Here is a 20808-nt window from a genome sequence, read left to right as displayed (position 1 = left end):
CTCCTCATTTTCTCCACACCCTCCTCCTCTGCTTTTGAACTAATGCAAAGGACAAGCACTTTTACAGCTAAGGGCTGGCAAATAGACTTTATTCAGATGCTTCCCAGTACAGCTTTAAATAGCTGTTAGAGCTTGTAGATACCTTCATCGGCTGGATGGAGGATTTCTTTAGTAAGACTGCAAAGGCCGCTGAAGTTACAAAAACCCTACTAAAGGAAATAATCCCAAGGTCGGGCTGTCTTCACGCATCACAGAACACTAATGGATCTTCCTTTGCTTCACAGTGACCGAGTCTGTCTTGAAAAACCTTTGGATATTATTTATACTCTCTTTAGAGGCCACAGTCATCAGGCACAGCCGAAAGAAGTGACCAAACTATTAAACAGATCCCAGCAAAACTTTGTCAGGAAACCTCTGAAGTATGAGTAAGACTATATTACCCATTATCCTCAGGAGAGTTAGAAGAGTGCTAACCCCAAGCTTGGCCATGCCAAAATACTATATGGAAAGCTTTTCTTCACACTGTTTCTGGCCTTGGATTCTATAGTCAGGCAGAAGATTCTTCTGCACATAGCTACATAACAAACCTGAGGCAAATCCAACACCAACAAGCCCTGTTGGTATGGGAACAAGGTTATGACCATTCCAAAGATTGTGGATTCAGAGGACTGGATCCTCTTTAAGACCTGGAAAGAATAACCACAAAATTGTTGGATTTTTGATGGAAGTGACCTTACCACCCTATGGCTGTGGGGCTGCTGGGAATCATCAGATGAGTTCTTATCTTTCAGAATAAAACCAGCACCCTTGAGCCAGATCTAACTTTGACTAAGAGGCAAATGCCTACACCTATCTGTAAGCTGATGGAAGTCCTCAACGCTCTGTTTAAAATCCCAAGTAAGTGATGCCCTGGGGACTATTGATCATGTTCAGGAGCATCCCTTGCTCTGACTCTGCCTGTTTCTCTCTAAGAATTCTTTGCTAAAGAAGCACAGAAGTACTTATGTGCTCTTAACAAAGTAAAACCATTTCTTATAGTTTTATTTCCCCTTCTTTATACAGGACTAAGAGATCCTGTGGTTTCTGTTTTAAACAAGGTGACTGGTATCACCAGCACCTCTGATTGCTGGGTTTATCCTAAACTGTGATAGCCACAGCAGAAACCACTATCCCTTAGGGGCCTCTCAATCAGTGTGGAGGAACTGGCCCACACTGAGGTCTTATATACAGGTTTTAAGTATACAATGAAACAAACCATCTATAATTTGGTGGGAGGTAGCCCCAGACCTAAATCCTCAAATTGGAAGGCTTCCCTCTTAGATTGTATCTTTGAGCCAGAGGACCACATACATTTCCTTGAAAAAAAAATGATGAGTTTATGTTGTTCTCATTTTTATGGAACTAGTCTATTCACAGGGATGCTAAAGGTCTCTCCAAATGATTTCAGTGTAGTTTAACTGGAGAGGAAGGACCATACTGGGAATCAAAGAGTAGAGGAGACTCAGACTAAAATCCTATGATACAACTCTCAGAACAACAGGGTGTTTAACTGTTTTCTTTTCTTTTAAACTTTTATTGCATTATGATGAGAAAAGTTACATGATTACAATTTATCTGAATTTGTTAACATTTAAAAACATATCTTAAGTAAATAGAGTTAAATCACATTCTTGTTTCCCTTTTGTATCCCAACTCCTCCCAGAGACCGCACCTTCAATACCTACAATATATTTTTTTGTCATATTCTTTAAACTTTATAAAATAATATAACAATAAAAATGAGTATTATAAAAGTTGTTTGATATAAAACAACAATCAGTTTAACAGTCTTATGTAGATACTTGTCTACATCAATACTGAAAATACATACATTTTTCTCAATATAAATTTTAAATAACTCCAAAAATATTAACTGTATATTTTAAAATAATACAACTGCTAGTACTTTATTTAAATGAACATAAATATATGTCTTTTTGTCTGTTTTGTTTGTTTATTTTGGGTACAGCCCAAAATAAGAACAATTTTTAAACATTGGATTTCATTGTAATAAGGCTGTACTTCAATGACCCTCACATCACCAAAGGATTTTACCTCCATCATAGCTAAGCTGAGAGTTGACAGTTCTGCTGCACCAAGGAATGAATTGTAGGCTTGATTTTTGGATACAGACTTCCTGCTATGGTCAAAGCTATTTGACTTGAGTGAGTGACTTTATTCTCAGCCCACGGAGAACAGGTTGCATTCATTTATGAAATGGTGTGTATTAAGATGGTCTATCCATAAAGTCATTCACCAACTGTTTCAATGAACAATGATTCTGCTTGGAGGGTGGCACAGACATTAAGTGAGGGTAAGAATTTGGTTCATTAGCTGTGATAATTTGGGAAAGCATTCATCTCAGAGAAAGAGTAACTTATAAAGTCCTCTTCTTCAAACTTGATACAAGAGTTACAAATGTCAAGCAAAGCATTCAGTCTCACTCTTTGTTGTTCTCTTACAAGCCATCTCCCAAGTTAATTGTTTACATTTCTTTTGGCTGTATAAATACTTTTGTAAGCTGTTCTGAAAACCATAGTATAGTGTAAAAACATGAAATAAACGATACTACTAATAGGCTGAAATAGGAGAAGCAAGATTTCAAGACCATTATGTTGAACACAGCAAGACACTGTCATGAACAAACAAGCTGAAAGTGTATATGGATTGTACAATATTGTACCTAAATTAGAGAGACCATTGGATGACCGTCAATAAATTTCTAATTCCTCACATTTTTGGATTTCAATCAATTAGGATATGTTGGTAATATTAATTTTCATATTAACATATTAAGAAAAAGTAATTGTTACTTGCTGTTGTTTTTGTTGTAAGAGGTGGAATTAGATTTGTGTGGATTTGTTGAAATATTACTTTTTTACTTCCCCTAGGGTGTAGTTTTGCTCCTTATGTTGGTGTTTTCCATCTATTATCCTTTGAAAGTCTGGATTTGTGGATAGATATTGTGTAAATCTGGTTTTGTCATGTAATATCTTGTTTTCTCCATCTATGGTAATTGAGAGTTTCGCTGGGTATAGTAGCCTGGGCTGGCATTTGTGTTCTTGTAGGGTCTGTATGACATCTGCCCAGGATCTTCTAGCTTTCATAGTCTCTGGTGAGAAGTCTGCCGTAATTCTGATAGGCCTGCCTTTATATGTTACTTGACCTTTTTCCCTTACTGCTTTTAAAATTCTTTCTTTGTTTAGTGCATTTCATGTTTTGATTATTATGTGATGGGGGGAATTTCTTTTCTGGTCCAGTCTATTTGGAGTTCTGTAGGCTTCTTGTATGTTCATGGGTATCTCTTTCTTTAGGTTAGGGGAGTTTTCTTCTATAATTTTGTTGAAGATATTTACTGGCCTATTACATTGGGAGTCTTCACTCTCTTCTATACCTATTATCCTTAGGTTTGGTCTTCTCATTGCATCCTGGATTTCCTGGATGTTTTGGTTTAGGAGCTTTTTACTTTTTGCATTTTCTTTGACTGTTGTGTCAATGTTTTCTATGGTGTCTTTTGTCCCTGAGATTCTCTGTTTTCTTGTATTCTGTTGGTGATGGCTGCATCTATGACTCCTGATTTCTTTCCTAGGTTTTCTCTCTCCTGGGTTGTCTCTCTTTCTGAGTTATTTATTGTTTCTATTTCCATTTTTAGATTCTGGATGTTTTTGCTCATTTCCTTCACCTGTTTGATTGTGTTTTCCTGTAGTTCTTTAAGGGACTTTTGTGTTTCCTCTTGAAGGGCTTCTAGCTGTTTACCTGTGTTCTTTTGTATTTCTTTGAGGGAGTTATTTATATCTTTCTTAAAGTCCTGCATCATCATCATGAGAAGTTATTTTATATCTGAATCTTGCTTTTCTGGTATGATGGTGTGTCCAGGACTTGGCTATCATGGGAGAATTGGGTTCTGATGATGCCAAGTATCCTTGGTTTGTGTTGTTTATTTTCTTCTATGTGCCCCCTGCTATCTGGTTATCTATAGTGCTACCTGCCCTTGCTAAATCTGACTGAAGCCTGTGTTAGCATCAGGACATCCAAAGCCTGTGGTGATGCATGGGTGGGTCCACAGACCTGTAGCCACCATATTCCCAGAATCCATTGGGCTCACCTCCCCCCTTTACCTGTGGCCATAAGTCACAACCCATATATATACAGGGAACATTCCTCCATCTTCCTCTCTCTCCTCCTCCTCTCTTTCTGTGCCACTGCCCCCTCTCTCCCTCTCAATTAAACCTCTTACACGTGGAACTGTTTTGACCTAGTGTGGTATGTTCTGATGTGACCCGCCGTTCTAACACATCAGCCTCTCCTTCCTGTGATCCTGTTTGTGTCAGAACTCCTCAGAGTCAAGCTGTCTCTGTGATCCTGTGATTCTGGGATCCTGTGATCCTGTGCTTGTTAGAGCACCTGGCAGTGGAGCTTCCTCTGGGTGTTTTGGGACTGGCTGCAGTCTTTGTGCCGAAGGCCTGCTCAGGGCACCAGCTCAGACAGACCAGAAGGAACTTGAGCCTCTGGGCTTGTGGAGTTCCTGTGTGCTTGGATCCTGCTGGTCCCAGTTACTCCTGGTATTGAAACAGATGTTCGGTCCTCCTCACCTTTCATCCTGGGTGTGTTAGAGCACCGGAGAGTGGAGCTTCCTCTAGGTGTTGTGTGACTGGTTGTGGAACTTGCGCCCAAGGTCTGCTCAGGGCACCAGCCCAGAGAGACTGGAGCTGTTTTCATAGTAACAATTCTGAATCTGCCTTCGTAACCAATAGGAAAGGGTCTTTTGCATATCTCTGCCAAAATAATGCATTCTTGTTAACAAATAATCATAGCAAAGGCAATCTAGAGCATTTCCCACAATTCAATATTCTCACCCTTGTCAGCTGGCTGTGGTCTACAAGGATCTCCATGTTACCACCTATTCTCTACCTGTATATGAAGATAATAATCTTCTTGGGACCTGTCCCTCTCCTGTTGGTCTTCAGGGAGCATGTAGCCCTGCTAGCTCATCTCAGAACTTTTTTCATAACTACATCTTCTAAATATATATGGTGTAGCATTTGGTGTAGCAAATATATTTGGTGCATTATTATAAGAATATCTCTTACACTCTAAGAGACTGGAACTTTGGTTGGACCTCACAGCCAGAGCTAATAATATATCTCAAGGTCACTTAAGACTTAAGACGACTGTCGTACTGTGTACTCAGTCTGTTTGTTTAAACTACATTTAAGACAATAATAATGCATAAACTAACTATACTTGCTTCAAATTTCCCACGTAATCAGATTTTACAACCTAAAATAATGCATCACTGTCATCTTAAATTACGCTGTCTCTCCCATGCCCCTGACCCAAGAGTAATTCATGTGTGTTTGCATGTGTGCGATGACAATAATTGGCTGGAAACAGCACATAGGCTGAAAGCAGCCTCATAAAAATGAATAATCCCCATGAACGCTGGAAGCAGCATTTGGATATTGCTTAATAGTGTTTGTGGTTTGCTATCTGGGGCAGGAGGGGTCGGTTGGAGTCAGTGACTTGATCCCTTATAAAACTCTGCCAAAGATTCCTGCAAAGATCTCTCATTCCTTCCCCCACAGGAAGCTTTCAGTGCTGTTCAATATAAGAGAGTTAAAAGCCCTCTGTAAGTGCACTCTCCCCCTCACCCATGAGACGGGGTTAGTCAGATTCACAAGACAACATTCAGGCAAATACGGATTCAGACTCATGCAGCAGACAGGACGAGGGAAGTCAGAAGGAGAGTGAAGAACAGAATTCAATCCTGGGCTAGCTCTTGGTTAAATGACACCAAGGTGAGATGTGTTGATTTCTGTCCTTAGTGAGATAAGAACATACTGTTGACTCTGCACATATTGTTATTCATGAGTTTGAACTGACACATTTGGTGCTTCCTGTGAGGGTTCCTAATGCATTCAAGCCATTGCAGTTTAGGATTCTGGATATCTCTTACATTAACCAAGGATATACTCTGTTCTGTTCAGAGATGGTGAGGTCTCTATACTCTTGTGTCTACCTTCCTTGGCTATTGAAGTATAGTAGAGAGAATATCCCAGCTTCTGGGTATATTACCAACTTGGTTTCTTTTTTCAGGACATTGCTTTAAGAAGGAGATACATAGCCTCAGGGCTACCTAATATTCTTGCGCTTAAAGGCCTCCCTATTAAGGTACCATCAGGAGTGGGTTGATATACTGAGAGATTTCTTCTCAGTTGTAGAAGTTTTAAATTTAGAAAGTTCAACATTTCTACATTTAAATGTTGAAGGTGGGCATGGAAGGCCACTGTGGCTGCTGTCAAGGCACTGCTTCTTGAAAACCTTGACTCTCTTGCACAAATTGTCCTGCAGAACCACAGGGCCTCAGGTATCTTGGCATTCCAGGCGAGAGTTCGTGTAATGCTTAGCAACATATATCATTTGGAGATAAATAATTCATTTAAAAGTTAAACAAACTTAGTAAAATTAAAGGGTATGATGAAGGTATACTTCTCTAGGCTAACACCTATCCACAGTCACGGCAAGGCTCCCCTTTTGGACCCACAAGAGTAATAATAGCCCAGCTCTCACGTTTGTGTTCTAGCCTGTGCTCTTGGTCCTTGTGCCGCAGACATAATTACTCTATTTGTGGCTTCTAGAATCCAACAATTAATGAGTGCAAACATGGTGACACTCCAGGCTACCGACCAGTTGCTGACCCAGAATGACTTGAGCCTGAGATGAGCCTCTCCTCTGAAGAATGGACAAAGTAAGGAGAGACTTCCATTATCCTTTTCAGGCAGGGACCAGCCCACTATTACCATGGTTGCAGATATAGAGGAGTCATCACCCTTGTGCAACCACAACTCTTAAGGAGAAACTGAAGCACAGTGGCAAACAATGAAGTCCCAGAAATTAGAATAGGACAGAATGTGGCCAGAGAAAAAGAGTGAAGCCTTTAGTCTACCCGAGTTTCACCATTCAAAGACTGCTGGTTGTCTTGTGGAGAGAGGATCCCAGTTGTCCTACCTCTGGCCTCAATATTTCAGCTGGAGTCTCAGGTGAAGGAGTCCCAGCTGTTGGCTAGCTAAGAGTAGCAACAGGGATGATTGCAGGCAAGACAAAGAGTTTTGGAGGAAAGCCAAGAACTATGAGCTGTGTCTGGGGTCCTTCTACAGTTTCAAGCTCTCTTTGTGATTTTTCACAGTCCAGATAAATTGCATAGAGTCTAGCTCTAGGATGTACACACATCGCTCCTACAACGAGTCATGAGAATGCTAACCTGGTGCATTTAACTGTGTACTCTTGCCCCACAGAGGCATTCTTTTTTGTTTTTTGTTTTTATTTGTTTGTTTGTTTGCTGGTTTTTTAATTTATACCCCAAGAGCTCAACTTTTCATGGTGAATCAAAGGCCACAAATACAGTGTCTCTTAGCTTACTAATCATGTTATCACTTCTTTTTTTTGTGATTTCAAAAATTTTATTCATATTATATTTTACTTGGTTAAGTTTTTGTCTACAGAGTTGTTTGTGGCCATGGAAACCAGAGGAGGGCCTCAGATCCCTTGAATCATCAGTTACAGGTGGTAGAAAACTCCCCTGTGTGTGCTGGTTACTTAAACAGAGTTCTCTGAGAGAGCAGTAATTGCTTTGCAGCTGAGTTTCCACAAACTGAGTCTTTGCAAAGAAACTGGTCCTTGTCTTTCCTTCTCTGATGAGCAAACACTCAATTTGATTTCTCCTTTCCTCTGGCCCCGGTCATCTCTTTGGCTCAGTCCAATGCAGACATGTTTCTCCAAAGAAACTGAGTTGGCCTGTACTTAGGGCCAGCAACTAAATTGAATCCCAGTTTCCCAACCATCAGACAAATACCAAACAAGTACATCAACAGGATAGACATCAGGGGGAGTGTCCCAGAGTGCAGTGCTGCTGTGCCCCCACCCACTCTTTAAACATATTACAGGTGTTTTAAATCCTCTCCACCATGCTGCATTTACCCAGATTCACAGTAAATGCTTCCGCAATACTATTGTCTATCCAGAAGTCATTGGTAACAGCACTACTTGTTTCGGCAAGAAGAATCGTGTAGGTCATAACTGGGTAGATCCTGAGATCACTTTTGGCTCCACAAAAGGAAACGGTGCAGAAGCCAGGCAGTGGAATGCTTCAGCTACCAAGTAGGGATGTGACTCCTCTATTGACTTCCACCCTGAGGTCTCAGAGACCTCAGAAGCATGCAGTGCAATGAAATCCAGGGCCCGAGTCTTCAGCTGCTCTATGCCATGGAGGTCAGCCAGGATGAGAGTGTGTGCAGCATTCCTAACAGAAAGGTTCCTGCAGAGGGCAAGCTCACACAAGGCCTTCAAGCCCTCCAGGCCATACTTTTCAGCAGCTGCCAGCATACCAGTGGCCATGGAGTGGCTGTCGAGGTGTGGAGCCTTACCAGTGTAGATGAAGCCCATCATCTCCTTGAAGACTTGGGAATCCAGGTCAAGGATGCCAATGGTGTTTGTTAGGCTCTCCTCTATTTCATGTTCAAACATGGCTTTGAAAACGGGAGAATGAGCTGCTAGGATGGCCTTGTGAGCCTGGAATCCTTGGCCAGCTACCAATAGGGAGCAGTCTGTGAACAGGGAATTCTCCCATAGCTCTCCTAGGTCATCTGTCAACATGGGCCTCACATCCTTGATTGCAGGTGTCATGTCCTCTCCAAGCACACCAAAGACAGCTCCTTCTATGCTCAAATTGCAGCCGAGGGTGAGCTGGTCTTCAGGGAGAAGCCCATGCTCGTCGGAGAGCAGATCTCGAAGGAGGAACCTTGGGAATCCCTTCTGTTGGCATTGCAGAAATCTTAGAATCCAGTGGCTCTTCACAGTTTGAACTTTCTCTCCTTGGGAATTTCTGACCCAGAACTCAAAATTTGCCCAAACTGGCCTATCTGGACAGCTGAGCAACACCAGGAAAGCTGACAGGTAATCTCTGCTTTCTTCATCAACTCCATTTGGGTATACTCTCAAACACCATGCCATTTCCTTTTTGGCCTTTAATGAGAACACTGGGCTTGTAATCTTTTTCCGAATTCCCCCCGTGCAAAATGAAAAGTTGCAAATGGTCCACTCATAGCAGAATTCCTGAACCCTGTTCTGTGTGGAGCCCCAGCTCTTGGCTTCCAGGTCCCCTGACATTTCTGCTGAAGGTAGTTTGGAGGTTAAAGATTATTGGTTTGAAATCCACAAGATTTGAAGTCTCAGGTGTTCTTCAGTATATGCTGGAACTCTGAAGAACTGGCTCCAATACCAGTGAAGAAATGGGCTTGCAGGTAAGATGAGAGCCAGAAGGCAAAGACACAGGGCTTCCTTCTTCCCTGTGCTTATATAGGCCACGCCAGAAGGTGTGGCCCAGCTGAAGGTGTGTCTTCTAGTCTCAAAATCTGGATTAAAGGTGTGTGTTTTGCTGCCTCAAAACTTAGGTTAAAGGTGTGTGTTTTTCTACCTGAAGAGTCTGCATTTAAACTGAATCTATCTACTTCAACTTAAGCAATACCTTTTTAAAAGCCATGCCCCTACTGTTTTGTATGGTACGTAAGTCCACAGGTAGTAACATAACAAGAATAACCATCACCAGTATACTTTGCTTACTGGGGTCAGTCTTCCATCAATGAAGGGATCATGTCAATCTCTGCACAGCTATTATTTACCCCTGTGCTTATCCTATACTGATTCCTGCCATAAAATGATCAGGAAGGAGTATTTTTCCTGATCTGGTCAGAGTCTGAGTGTTCACACAATGGAGGTAATGTGGCAGAGCTCCTATATGTGGCAGAGCTCCTATATGGAAGCAGAGCTTCAAACCCCTGGAGGTGCTTTCTTCTTTCTTGTGTGTTATTCCAATTAGAACCACCAAACTTGGGATGACTCCTTCCGATTTGGCTGGTGGTCTTGTACTTCACCTCAGGAAATCCTCCATGGAAATCCTTGTTTAGAGCCACTTTAGGGTGTGGTTGAGGAATATCCTAAATGCTTCTCAATTTAATCACTCTAATTGGCAGGATTAACCTCTTACTCTACATTCTCCACTGGCCAGTTCTGTTCTTCTCAGATTTGGACTGCCATGCTTGATCTGCTGGTCCTGAAAAGGGAGAGATTGTGTTGTTTTCCAGAGCTGCAGCATATATATTCAAGATATGTCAAAGATTACGGTTTGTCATTACTGCCCTTATGTAAAATGAAGTGTAAAATTCTGCCTACATCCCTCATCTCTCCAGTTTGTCATGTCTAGACCTATAGGCTAGAGGACACAGAGAGAACTACAGAGATTCAATCAGCTCATCCACTCCCAGCTCTCCTGTATGTCTGGTTCCAATGCTGCTCATCCCTCAAGAAAAATCAATCAATTCATTTTGATTTGTGATTCCTTCCTTTGACTTATTGCTTTTATTAGCATTTGTGAGTATTCATCAAGTCATTTTAAGATCTTGGTGCGGGAGAAAACAGGAGGGGGGGTCTCGGAGGCCGGAGGAGTCGGGTGAAGATGGCAGCAGCCGAGGCCGCGAACTGCATCATGGAGGTTTCTCAGTCCACAAGGTTTGAAGTCTGAGGTGTTCTTCAGTATATGCTGGAACTCTGAAGAACTGGCTCCAATACCAGTGAAGAAATGGACTTGCAGGTAAGATGAGAGCCAGAAGGCAAAGACCCATGTTATCACTTCTAAGTTGTCGTCATAGATCTCTTGTTGAGGAAGAAATTCCATTCCACATTCTTGTTTCCAAATCAGCACGCAGCCCTGACCAATAGCTAGAAACACAGTTTGTGTAGATAAGGGATTCATTGCGGATCAGCTAGGCTGAGGGATAACTCTTCAGGTTTGCTTGTCATTTTTACCTCTCTCTTCCTTCTTTCCCATCTTTTCTAAACAATAAGTTAACACCCAGTTTTCAGTGGAATGACATAAAATTGGAAAGAAAAGCTGCCTTTAACACATTGTATCTAAAATCACACTTTAAAGCAATCAAGGTACTTATCCTAATAGGTAGAAAAACAAGCTGATTATAAACGATATGCTTAAATCGTATGAGGGATAAAATGATAAATATTCACATTCCTTTAATCAAGAACCTAGAGCGGCTGGAGAGGTGGCTCAGCAACACTGGCTTCTCTGCCATAGAACCCCAGTTTAACTCCCAGAACTGACAGGGTGGCCCACAACCTGGAACTCTATGTCCAGGGTTCTGATGTTTTCTTCTGGCCTCACAGGCATTGTATGCACACCGTGCACAGTCATATCTGCAGGAAATACACTCACATACATTTACAAATAAAAAATTTAAAAAAAAGATTATAGAGACACCAGTACCAGTTTTAAAAAATTCTAGATAGAATAGACAGAAGTAATGGGCCAAATATCACTTGAAAAAAATTTAAAATTTATTTATATACTGATAATTGAACTAAATTCTTGATTGTGAAGTACTGAATAGCTTGGGCAAATGCACAGAGGTTGGGATGAGGTAGTCTCTGCACTCTGCTGGGGATTGTGAGAAATTTTATACTGCATGCCTTACATTCACCCCCAGGTCTTGAAAACTGTCAAAATCTACTTTTCAAGTCACTTTTCTGACTTTAGGGTGGCATTTAGTGATGATGCTTTGAAGTAGGGATTTCTAAGACCATTTTCTTTCAGAACAACAACAAAATGACCGCAGAGACACTTGCAGAAGTATAGGGCAAGATCTGGGCTGAAGAGCTAGCTTACAACTGTATAGAAAGAGGCAATCAAAAACAAATCAAAAGAAAAGAGTAAAAATAGAATTTTGGTTTTTTGTATTGCTGTGGACCTTGAGAGTTCTCTGCTTGGAAGAAATCAGCTTACTTTGTTGGTTCAGAAATAGAACTTGATTGAGCTAACTTACATGCTATTTTCTGGTATCCCAAATTTGCTCATCACTTTGAGCTCTTACAGATTTTAGTGGAGTTCCTCACGGGAAATGGCATAAGCACAGATTAAATCTGAAGTTAGATTAAAAAGAGCTCAGGATGAGTCAGAGCCCTGGACCATAAAATCGAATGAAATAATTAAATAATGTAAATCCAAGTAGAACCCAATTAGTCTCTGATTGGGAGCAGAAGTCAGCATGAAATGAATTGCCTGCAAACTGGGAGCTTGGGGAATTTCCTGGCTCCACAGTGCCCTGACCTCACCATCTAAGTTACTCTGGGTCCCTGCAATGTGCACCTAGCCCTGGGTTAAACTCTGGGCCTAGGAGTCTTCTTTTGTCTCAATTTGACCACCAGATCATTTTGTTTGCTAAATTTAGACATCTCCAAAATCTTAAAGGACACTTTTTAGGTCTTTGGAAGTTTATAGAGTAAAAGAACAAAACAGACACTTTCCTATAATAAATAAAAGAAACAGTGACTCTTACAAGAGATGACAAGAGGAAGTGGGTCTCTCTGCCTGGATTGACATTGGTGGTGTTGGCAGTGCCTCACTGAATTAAGGTTTTAGAAGCTGAAATGTTTGTCATACAGAGACATACAGGGAGAAGAAGATCTACCTGAGGTGGGAGAGATGGACTACCTAGCTGCAGTCTCAGCGATCACTCATGAATCCTGTTCAGTACTCCTGCTGGTTCCGTCTAGGTACAGGCCTCAGAACTCATTGATGACTGGTTGGGCATAGATGGAGGAAGACCTCTGGTTATTCATTCTATTCTGCTACATAGAAGATTAGTTTGTAACCAATTCAGAGTCAGCTGGCCACTCTTTTATTAACTCATTTCTTCCTCTGTTCTTAGAGGCATACCAGGCAAGGAACTTTTTGCTTGTACTTACTATTTTAATATGAAATGTCTACTAAGTGTTTCTGCTCTTAGCAAGTGTGGTGGTTAATACTGATTGTCAATTTGGCAGGATTTTGGATCACCATGGAAACCGACTCTTGGCATGTCTGTAAGAGATTATCAGAATTAAGTTACTTGAGGTAGGAAGAGTCACCCTAAAAAAAGAGCAGTGGTGTTACCTCGGCTTGGATCCTAGACCGAATAAAAAGGAGCCCAGCACACCCATTCATCCAGACCACATTCATCACTCTGCTCTCTGACCTGTGGACACAGTATATGGTGGTTTGAAGGAGAGTAGCTCTCCTAGACTCATATGTTTGAATGATTGTTCCCTTGGTGGAGCTGTTTGGGATGGATGAGGAGGTGTGGCCCTGTGGGAAGAGGTATGTCATTAGGGGTAACCTTCAGGATCCCATGCTGTTCCAAATTAGGTCTTCCTCCTTCTCCCTCATGCTTGTCGATGAGATATAAGCTTTCAACTACTGCTCTAGCACCTTCCCGCCTGTCTGCTACTATGCTCTGCCATGTTGGTAATGGACTCATGCTCTGGAATTCTAAGCTAGCCTTCCCCAGTTAAGTACTTTCTTTTGTAAGTTTGTTTGGTCACGGGGTCTCTTCACATTAGTAGAAAAGTAGGTAGAACACAATATGACTAGCTGCCTGACAATTCTGCTAATGTGACTTTCCTACTATGACAGACTCCACTTATGAAAAATAGTATTTTCTCACATGAAATTATAATATAAATGTCTCTGGTTAATAGTTCAGCAGCATTCAATAAAAATGATATGGAGTTTTAAAAATAATTATTGCACTGTAAAAGTACTGTATTTTATTTCTAATTTTACATCAGCATATAAGATACAGGGTTCTGTATGACACTTTAATACTTACTTAAGTTTGGGTTGATTCCTTTCCAATCCCTACCCCCTCTTCTCTCCTCAGCCTCCCTGGCCCCCATCCGGGATGTATCCTCAGTAGTTCCCACATCCTTACCAACATTTTTTGACACTTGATCTCTTCATGACAACCATTCTTACAGAGTAAGATGGAATCACAAAGTAATTTTATTTATTTATTTATTTATTTATTTATATTTTATTAAATTAGTTTCTTAATTTACATTCCCAAAGTTGCCCACTTCCCAGTCCCCTCTCCCTGAATTCTTCATCCCCTCTGCTTAGAGGATGCTCCTCCACCCACCCACCAACCTCCACCTCACACCCACCAGCATTCCTCTTCCCTGGGGCATCAAGTTTCCACAGAATTACAAGCAACCACTTCCACTGAGGGCATACAAGGCAGTTCTCTGCTACACATGTGCCCAGGGCCACAAACCAGCCCAAGTGTGCTCCTTGGTTTCTGGCTTAGTCTCTGGGAGTCCAGGATAGTTGGCACATTTGTTCTTCCTATGGGGTTGCAATCTGCTTCAGCCTCTTCAGCCCTTCATCTAACTCTTCCATATTAGTCCCTGATCTCAACCCAATGGTTGGCTGTAAGTATCTACATTTGTCTCAGTAGATTGCTGGTAGAGCCTCTCAGAGGTTAGTCATGCCAGGTACCTGTCTGCATGTACAATATAGCCTTAGTAATACTGTCAGGATTGGGTGTGTGCACATGAGATGGATCCCAAGGTGGGCCAGTCCCTGGGTAGCCTTTTTCCCAGTATCTGCTCTATGATTGTGTTGTTAAAATTTTTCTTAAAAGAAAGGAGTGGATATAGTTTACAAGATATCATCATCTATTCAATTTGGAGACAAACATGGATGAGATTTCCGACTTAGAAATATACTAAGACTTTTTGAGGAAAGCATTTGCAAAATATGCTTTTGTGTTTAATTCACCTGAATTCTTATGCTTTTATGATTATCAACAGAACTTCATATCTCCAAAATAAAAATGTTTATAAGTTTATATTTTATATATATTTCTATACCAGTTTATACAAGAATGTTTATACCAGTGGAGGAGATGAGGAATATTATTAATTCTAAGACCCCAGCATAAGGCAACTTCAACATTGGACTCTTACAAATTAGACAGGCCAGTCAAACAATAATTAAATGTCATTATAAATAAGTGTAATAAGACATCTATGGCACATTTTACCCACATTTTTCTTTCTTCTCAAACATCCATAGAATTTTCTCCAAAATAGACCACACATTAGGAAAATAAGAAAATATCAGTAAATTTGGGAAAGTGAAAATGGTACCCCATATTGACCACAAAGGAATAAAACTGAATATCAACAGTAACAGAAACTTCAGAAAATATAAAAACCCATGAAAACTAAGTGCTACAAAATGATAGCTGGTTTAAGGATGAAATGAAAATGGAAATTTAAAAATTTCTAGAATTGAATGGGAAAATGAAAACACAACAGATGAAAATCTATGGGACAGAGAAATGGGAGTCCTAAGAGGAAAGTTTGTAGCAGTAACCGCCTACATCAGAAACTGTACTGGTCTCATAGTAACAGTATTATGATGCTCCAGGGGACCTGGAGACACAAGAACAGCCCACACCCAAAAGGAGTAATGTGGGCTCCCTCCCCAAAGCCCGGACAGTAAACAACAACCACTTTGGCCCCAGCACAGCAGCTGCCTGCCTGTTGAGCGAAACCTGGTTCTGGTTACATTCAGAAGCTCCACCCCCACAGAGTAACAAGGAAGTCACTGATTAGACTGTTACACTGACGTATTTTGGGGGAAGGGTTTTTGCCCCAGGTATTTTACCTGTTGGGGGAACAAAGGGGAGGCATTAAATTCAAGATGACTGAGTGACCAGAACTTGTGTTGTCTAATATTTATCTTCCCACGTGGGTAAGGTACAGTATGGCTAGCCTATCTCTTCTTATCTCTTTCAATCTCTTCCTATCTATTTCTTACTCCTATTACCAGAAGAACCCTTTCTTTTATTCACGTTGGCGCAGGCGGCCAACAGAGTAATTGTAAAAATATGATCCAAATCAGAGCTGAAATTAATGAAACACAAACTGGTTTAAGTCTCAGGATAATACTGGCTTTGTAAAAATAATCTGCAATTTTTCTTCCTAATCTAATTTAGAGAGCAACTTGAGGAGTACTGGTACTAGTTCTTTGAAGATCTAGTAGAATTTGTTACTATAGTCCTCTGGTTCTGGACATTTTTTAGTTGAGATATTGTTAACTAATGTTTCTATCTCATTGGTTGTTGTGAATCTACTTAAATTCCTTTTTACATCTTATTTAATTTGGTAGGTCATATATACCTAGTATTTCATCCATTTTTTTTTTACTTCCAGGTTAGTGGAAACAGCTTTTCTTTTTAATTTTTTTAAAGATTTATTTATTTATATTATTTATGTGAATACACTGTAGGTGTCTTCAGACACATCAGAAGAGGGCATCAGATCCCATTACATATGGCTATGAGCCACTATATGGTTGTTGGGAGTTGAACTCAGGACCTCTGGAAGAACAGTTAGTGCTCTTAACTGCTGAGCCATCTCTCCAGCCTGGAATACAGCTTTTCAACTCATGTCTTTGTAATTCTCTCATGTTCCTCAGTGTCTGTTTTAATGTCTCCTGTCATTTTACTAATTTGGGTCCTCACCTTCTGAGTTAATTGATTAAATATTTACCAGTCTTGTTAACTCTTTCAAAATACAACTCTTCATTTCATCAACCCTGTGTAGTTTGTACATACCCAGGGTTGGTAGGATTGATCATTAGAAAATGGCTGTTCTACCAAAAGCCATATGCAGATTCAGTGCTACACCTATCAAAAATGGCTACATCATTCTTTCAGAAATGAGAAAAATCATTTTAAATTTCACACAGAAACAAAAACTACTCAGAATAGCTGAAACAATCCTGAACAATATAAAATGCTGGAGGTATCACTGTTCTAAATTTTAAATCAAACGCTAGGGCTATAGTAATAAGACACAGCATGGTGCTGAAATAAAAACAGATATGTGGATCAAACAAATAAAACTGAGGACTAGATATAACTCCATGCACCTACAACACAAGATTATATAATGCAGAAAGGACAGCATCTTATACAATGGCACTTGTCAAACCTGATGGCTCCATTCAGAAAAACAAAACTGGGTATTGATATCTCAAGCTGTATAAAATTCAACTCAGAATGGATCATGGACCTTTAACATTAGACCTGATACCCTGCACATGTTTGAAGAGGAAGCAGAAAGCATGCTTGAACTTTTCTTGCCAGAACACTTCGTGGTAATGATTCTAGTAATTCAGGCATTAAGATTAAAACATGACAAGTGGAACCATGTGTAAGTGAAAGGCTTCTAGACAGCAAGCGACACAACCTCTTAGTGAAAAGGCGGCCTACAGGATGTGGAAAATATTTACCAGATATACGTCTGAAAAATAGTTAGTATATATGTGTATATCCTATATATCTCCATATATAATAATATAGACTACATAGAACCTATTATTATAGAATATTTTATGTGTGCATGCATGTGTATATGTGTGTGTGTGTTTGCGATAACTAAAAAACCCTAAACACCAAGAAAACAATCTAATTAAAAGTGTGACAAGAAACTAAATAGAGTTCTCAAAATGTGAAACTGAAGTGGCTAAGAAATGTTTTTTAAAATATTTAATATTATTAGTTACCATGGAAGTTAAAATTAAAATTACTTGGAGATTTCTCCAGTCAGAATGGCCAAGATAAAAAGAATAATCCATAATAAATGTTGGGAAAGATGTGGGAACTGTGGGTGGGAATGTAAACTGGTGCATCCACAGTGGAAATCAGTGTCGTGGCTCCTCAGAAAACTAGAAAGCAATCTATAATATGATCTCTAGTAAAGACCTGGTCGTAAACCTAAAGAACTCCATATTCTGCTGTAGAGATACTTGCTCATTCATGTTCACTGCTACTCTGTTCATAAAAGCCAGTAAATGAAAACAATATAGATGTCTCTCAACAGTTAGAAGAATGCATAAAGAAAATGTGGTACATAAACACAATGAATATTATTCAGCTGTTAAGATAAAAATGAAATTATAAACTTCATAGGTAAGAGGAGCTTGAAACAGCCATTCTTAATGAGGTAACCTAGACCCAGAAAGGCAAATGTCATGTTTTCTCTCATATGTGGATCCCAGCTTTAATCATTGGATATGTATGGTGAATTCAGAGGACAGGAGACTAGTCATGAGGAGTGCTTCCAAGGGACAGGAGGTAGAATGCAGTGGTATATCAGCAAAACCAGCAGAATGAAACTGGAATGGCTAAATGGGGTGGGGCATTTGAGGTCACAGCTGAGGAGGCTGCACAATAACCAATAGTGAACAATAAAGTTCTTATAGTGAAACCTATTGCAGGAGAAGCTTCCCGAAATATATGTATATGGAAGAAATCAAAATGAACTCACCCTTTGCTGAGGTGGGAATGTCCCTGTCAGACAGCACAGGCTATTAAGTAGAAACCTACTGCCAGGAATAGATTACCTCTTTTGGAATTGTTGGCCAGTTGGCCCCCTCCCCACCCCCCAAAACATTCCTCTTGGTTACCATCCAGAGCAAGAGTGTTGAATGATATCTTGTTGAAGACATCATATGCTTGAGTCATAGAACATGGAGAAGTCTAGCTGGTACTGACACAGAGGCTTCATCTCTACTGGCTGGTTTCTGTTGCTATGCATACAGCAGGAGCTGGAGGAGGAGGGAAGGAGAGAACCATCAATCTTATCCAGATGTGAATGCTGCAGACTACAATAACAACTTTCCTGGCAAGGTATGCCCATTGCCTCAGTAGTGACAATGGGAGTGAAGTACCCAAACACTTTCTGATGAAATTTAAGGCCCACTCAACAAGATGGATCCCATATCTGGCACCATTTTCAGGACCAAGAACACATGACTACATAGGCCATATGCCCTCACGGAGAAACTCATACTGTTTGTTATTCTACTAAATGGTCATATCATTAAATTAATCCCTAATGATCTATCTCTACACCTTTAGCTAGCATACCCCCTCAGCCCTTATCGGAGAAGCCTCTTCTTGGCCATTAGCACAGAGTCTGCCTACAATCGATCAATGTATAGAGAATAAAGAGACTATAAAGTTTTCAGCTCTGCTTATCACATCCCCTTTGCCTTTGATTATGCTGTTTGTTTCAGCAAGGAAATCCAAGTAGGGAGCTAGAGAGATGGCTCAGCTGGTAAGAGCACTGACTGCTCTTCCAAAGGTCCTGAGCTCAAATCCCAGCAACCACATGGTGGCTCTCAACCACTCGTAATGAGATTTGACGCCCTCTTCTAGAGTGTCTGAAGACAGCTACAGTGTACTTACATATAATAAATAAATCTTTAAGAAAAAAAGAAAAGAAAAAGAAAATCCAAGTAGGTTGGTACCTCCTATAATGTTGACATAATTTTTCTCTTCTCATTTTTATCTTCGAAGATATTGACATATCATATTACATTTGACATAATATTTTTAATAAAACATAGTTTATAGGTGAAATCTTTCCTTTTAATGTTTCATATAGTTAATTTTATACTAAGCGGTAAAATTTGACCTTTTATTCAAGAATTATATTTCCTTTAATATTTTCAGTACTCAGTGTTCACAAGGCAAAATGAGAACTAAAAATAGAATATATGCTAGTGTAGCTGGTGACAGCTTCAAATACTGTGGGCCCTGGATTGGCGTGTCCCTTTGGGAACACTGGGAGTTGAAAGCAGATGCAGGAAAGAGGGCTGAATACCAGCAGGGACTCCAGTTGCCTTGGTGCCACAATCTTACTGCAGCCCAGCTGCATCAGACTACCTATCTTGTGTGGATTTGATGCGTGCATGAAATTAGATTTGTTCCTCATAGGCTCTTGTGCAGAGCGGACTCAAGTAAATCTATCTCACAAGCTGTGGACAGGTTTGCAGCTCAGCGCAGGAGCTATTTGCAAGTTGCCCTCAGTTGCACATGGCTTATAGAAACGACAGTGTTCTGCAGACGCTTCTCAAAGTAATTTCATAGTGTGTTGGTAAACCTTAATTGTTAGGTTGTTTACGTAAAAAACCCAAAGTCAGAGATGCTTTTCTGGAATGACGCTTTTTCCCCTCCAGCTAAATCTATAAGTTTTATAGGAAAATTGAGATAGAAAAGGATTCATTGAAGGCATGGTGAAAGCTCGTTAAGAGACACATGGGAACCAACGTGGACCATACCCATACTCACTGTAAATGGAGATGTCCCTATAAGGATCAGTAGTTCCCTCAGGTCCCTCATAGTGTCCTTTGTCCTCTTGCAGTCATCTCCCAAAACACAGGGAAGAATTAGTGTGGCCACACTAGGGCATTTCAGTTCCCCGTCTCAGGCCTGGCTCACACAGGCTGGCCAGCATGCACTGAACTGTCACCATCCACCATGTGACACTTTTCCATATGTGTTTTGAATCTAGGTTTAGAACTTAAACTCTGGGTAATTTAAAAAATATATAATTAATGATTTCATATGATCTTTAAGATGAAGAGTTACTAACCAGATGAGCACATTTTCTCTCTAATTAATGTTTTTTCTTAAGTACAGTCGCTGAACAAATGATTACTATTGATGTTATGAATTAATCAGAGAGTACTACAGAAGTGTTTGGACTTTTAGTTCAGGTCTTGAAGCTCAGTGAAATTGTAATAAACTCTCTGGCAAGGATAAGTAATAGTCTTTGCTACTTGTCATAGAAAAAAATGAAAAAGTCATGTTCAGAGGCTTCTGATACTTGGAAACTTGAAGAGTTTTCTTGTTTATTAGGCTCTGAAAAACTCATAGTTAGAAATAAATAAATAAAGAGAGAGAAAAAGAGAAAGAAAGAAAGAAAGAGAGAGAAAAGGGAGGAATGAAGGAACAAGGGAGGAATGAAGGAACAAGGGAGGAATGAAGGAACAAGGGAAGAAAGGAAGAAAGAGAGACAGTGGAA

The 20808-nt window shown here is 40.2% G+C and overlaps 1 protein-coding gene across 1 annotated transcript; it reads right to left on the bottom strand.

The window, feature by feature from the left end:
- Positions 1-8109: 8109 nt before the first annotated feature.
- LOC116081815 (TD and POZ domain-containing protein 1-like) lies at positions 8110-9204 on the bottom strand. Its single transcript, XM_031358511.1, has one exon. It carries the CDS (start codon positions 9202-9204, stop codon positions 8110-8112), a length of 1095 nt encoding a protein of 364 aa, XP_031214371.1.
- Positions 9205-20808: the final 11604 nt, after the last annotated feature.

This window comes from Mastomys coucha, unplaced genomic scaffold, assembly GCF_008632895.1.
Source record: "Mastomys coucha isolate ucsf_1 unplaced genomic scaffold, UCSF_Mcou_1 pScaffold11, whole genome shotgun sequence".
Classification (NCBI taxonomy): domain Eukaryota; kingdom Metazoa; phylum Chordata; class Mammalia; order Rodentia; family Muridae; genus Mastomys; species Mastomys coucha.
Note: the sequence above shows the minus strand (reverse complement) of the source record. Positions and strands in the feature narration are given on the sequence as shown.

What these genes read in the sequence shown, in the direction of transcription:
- LOC116081815 (XM_031358511.1), bottom strand. Translation starts at nt 9,204, where the DNA reads ATGTCAGGGGACCTGGAAGCCAAGAGCTGGGGCTCCACACAGAACAGG.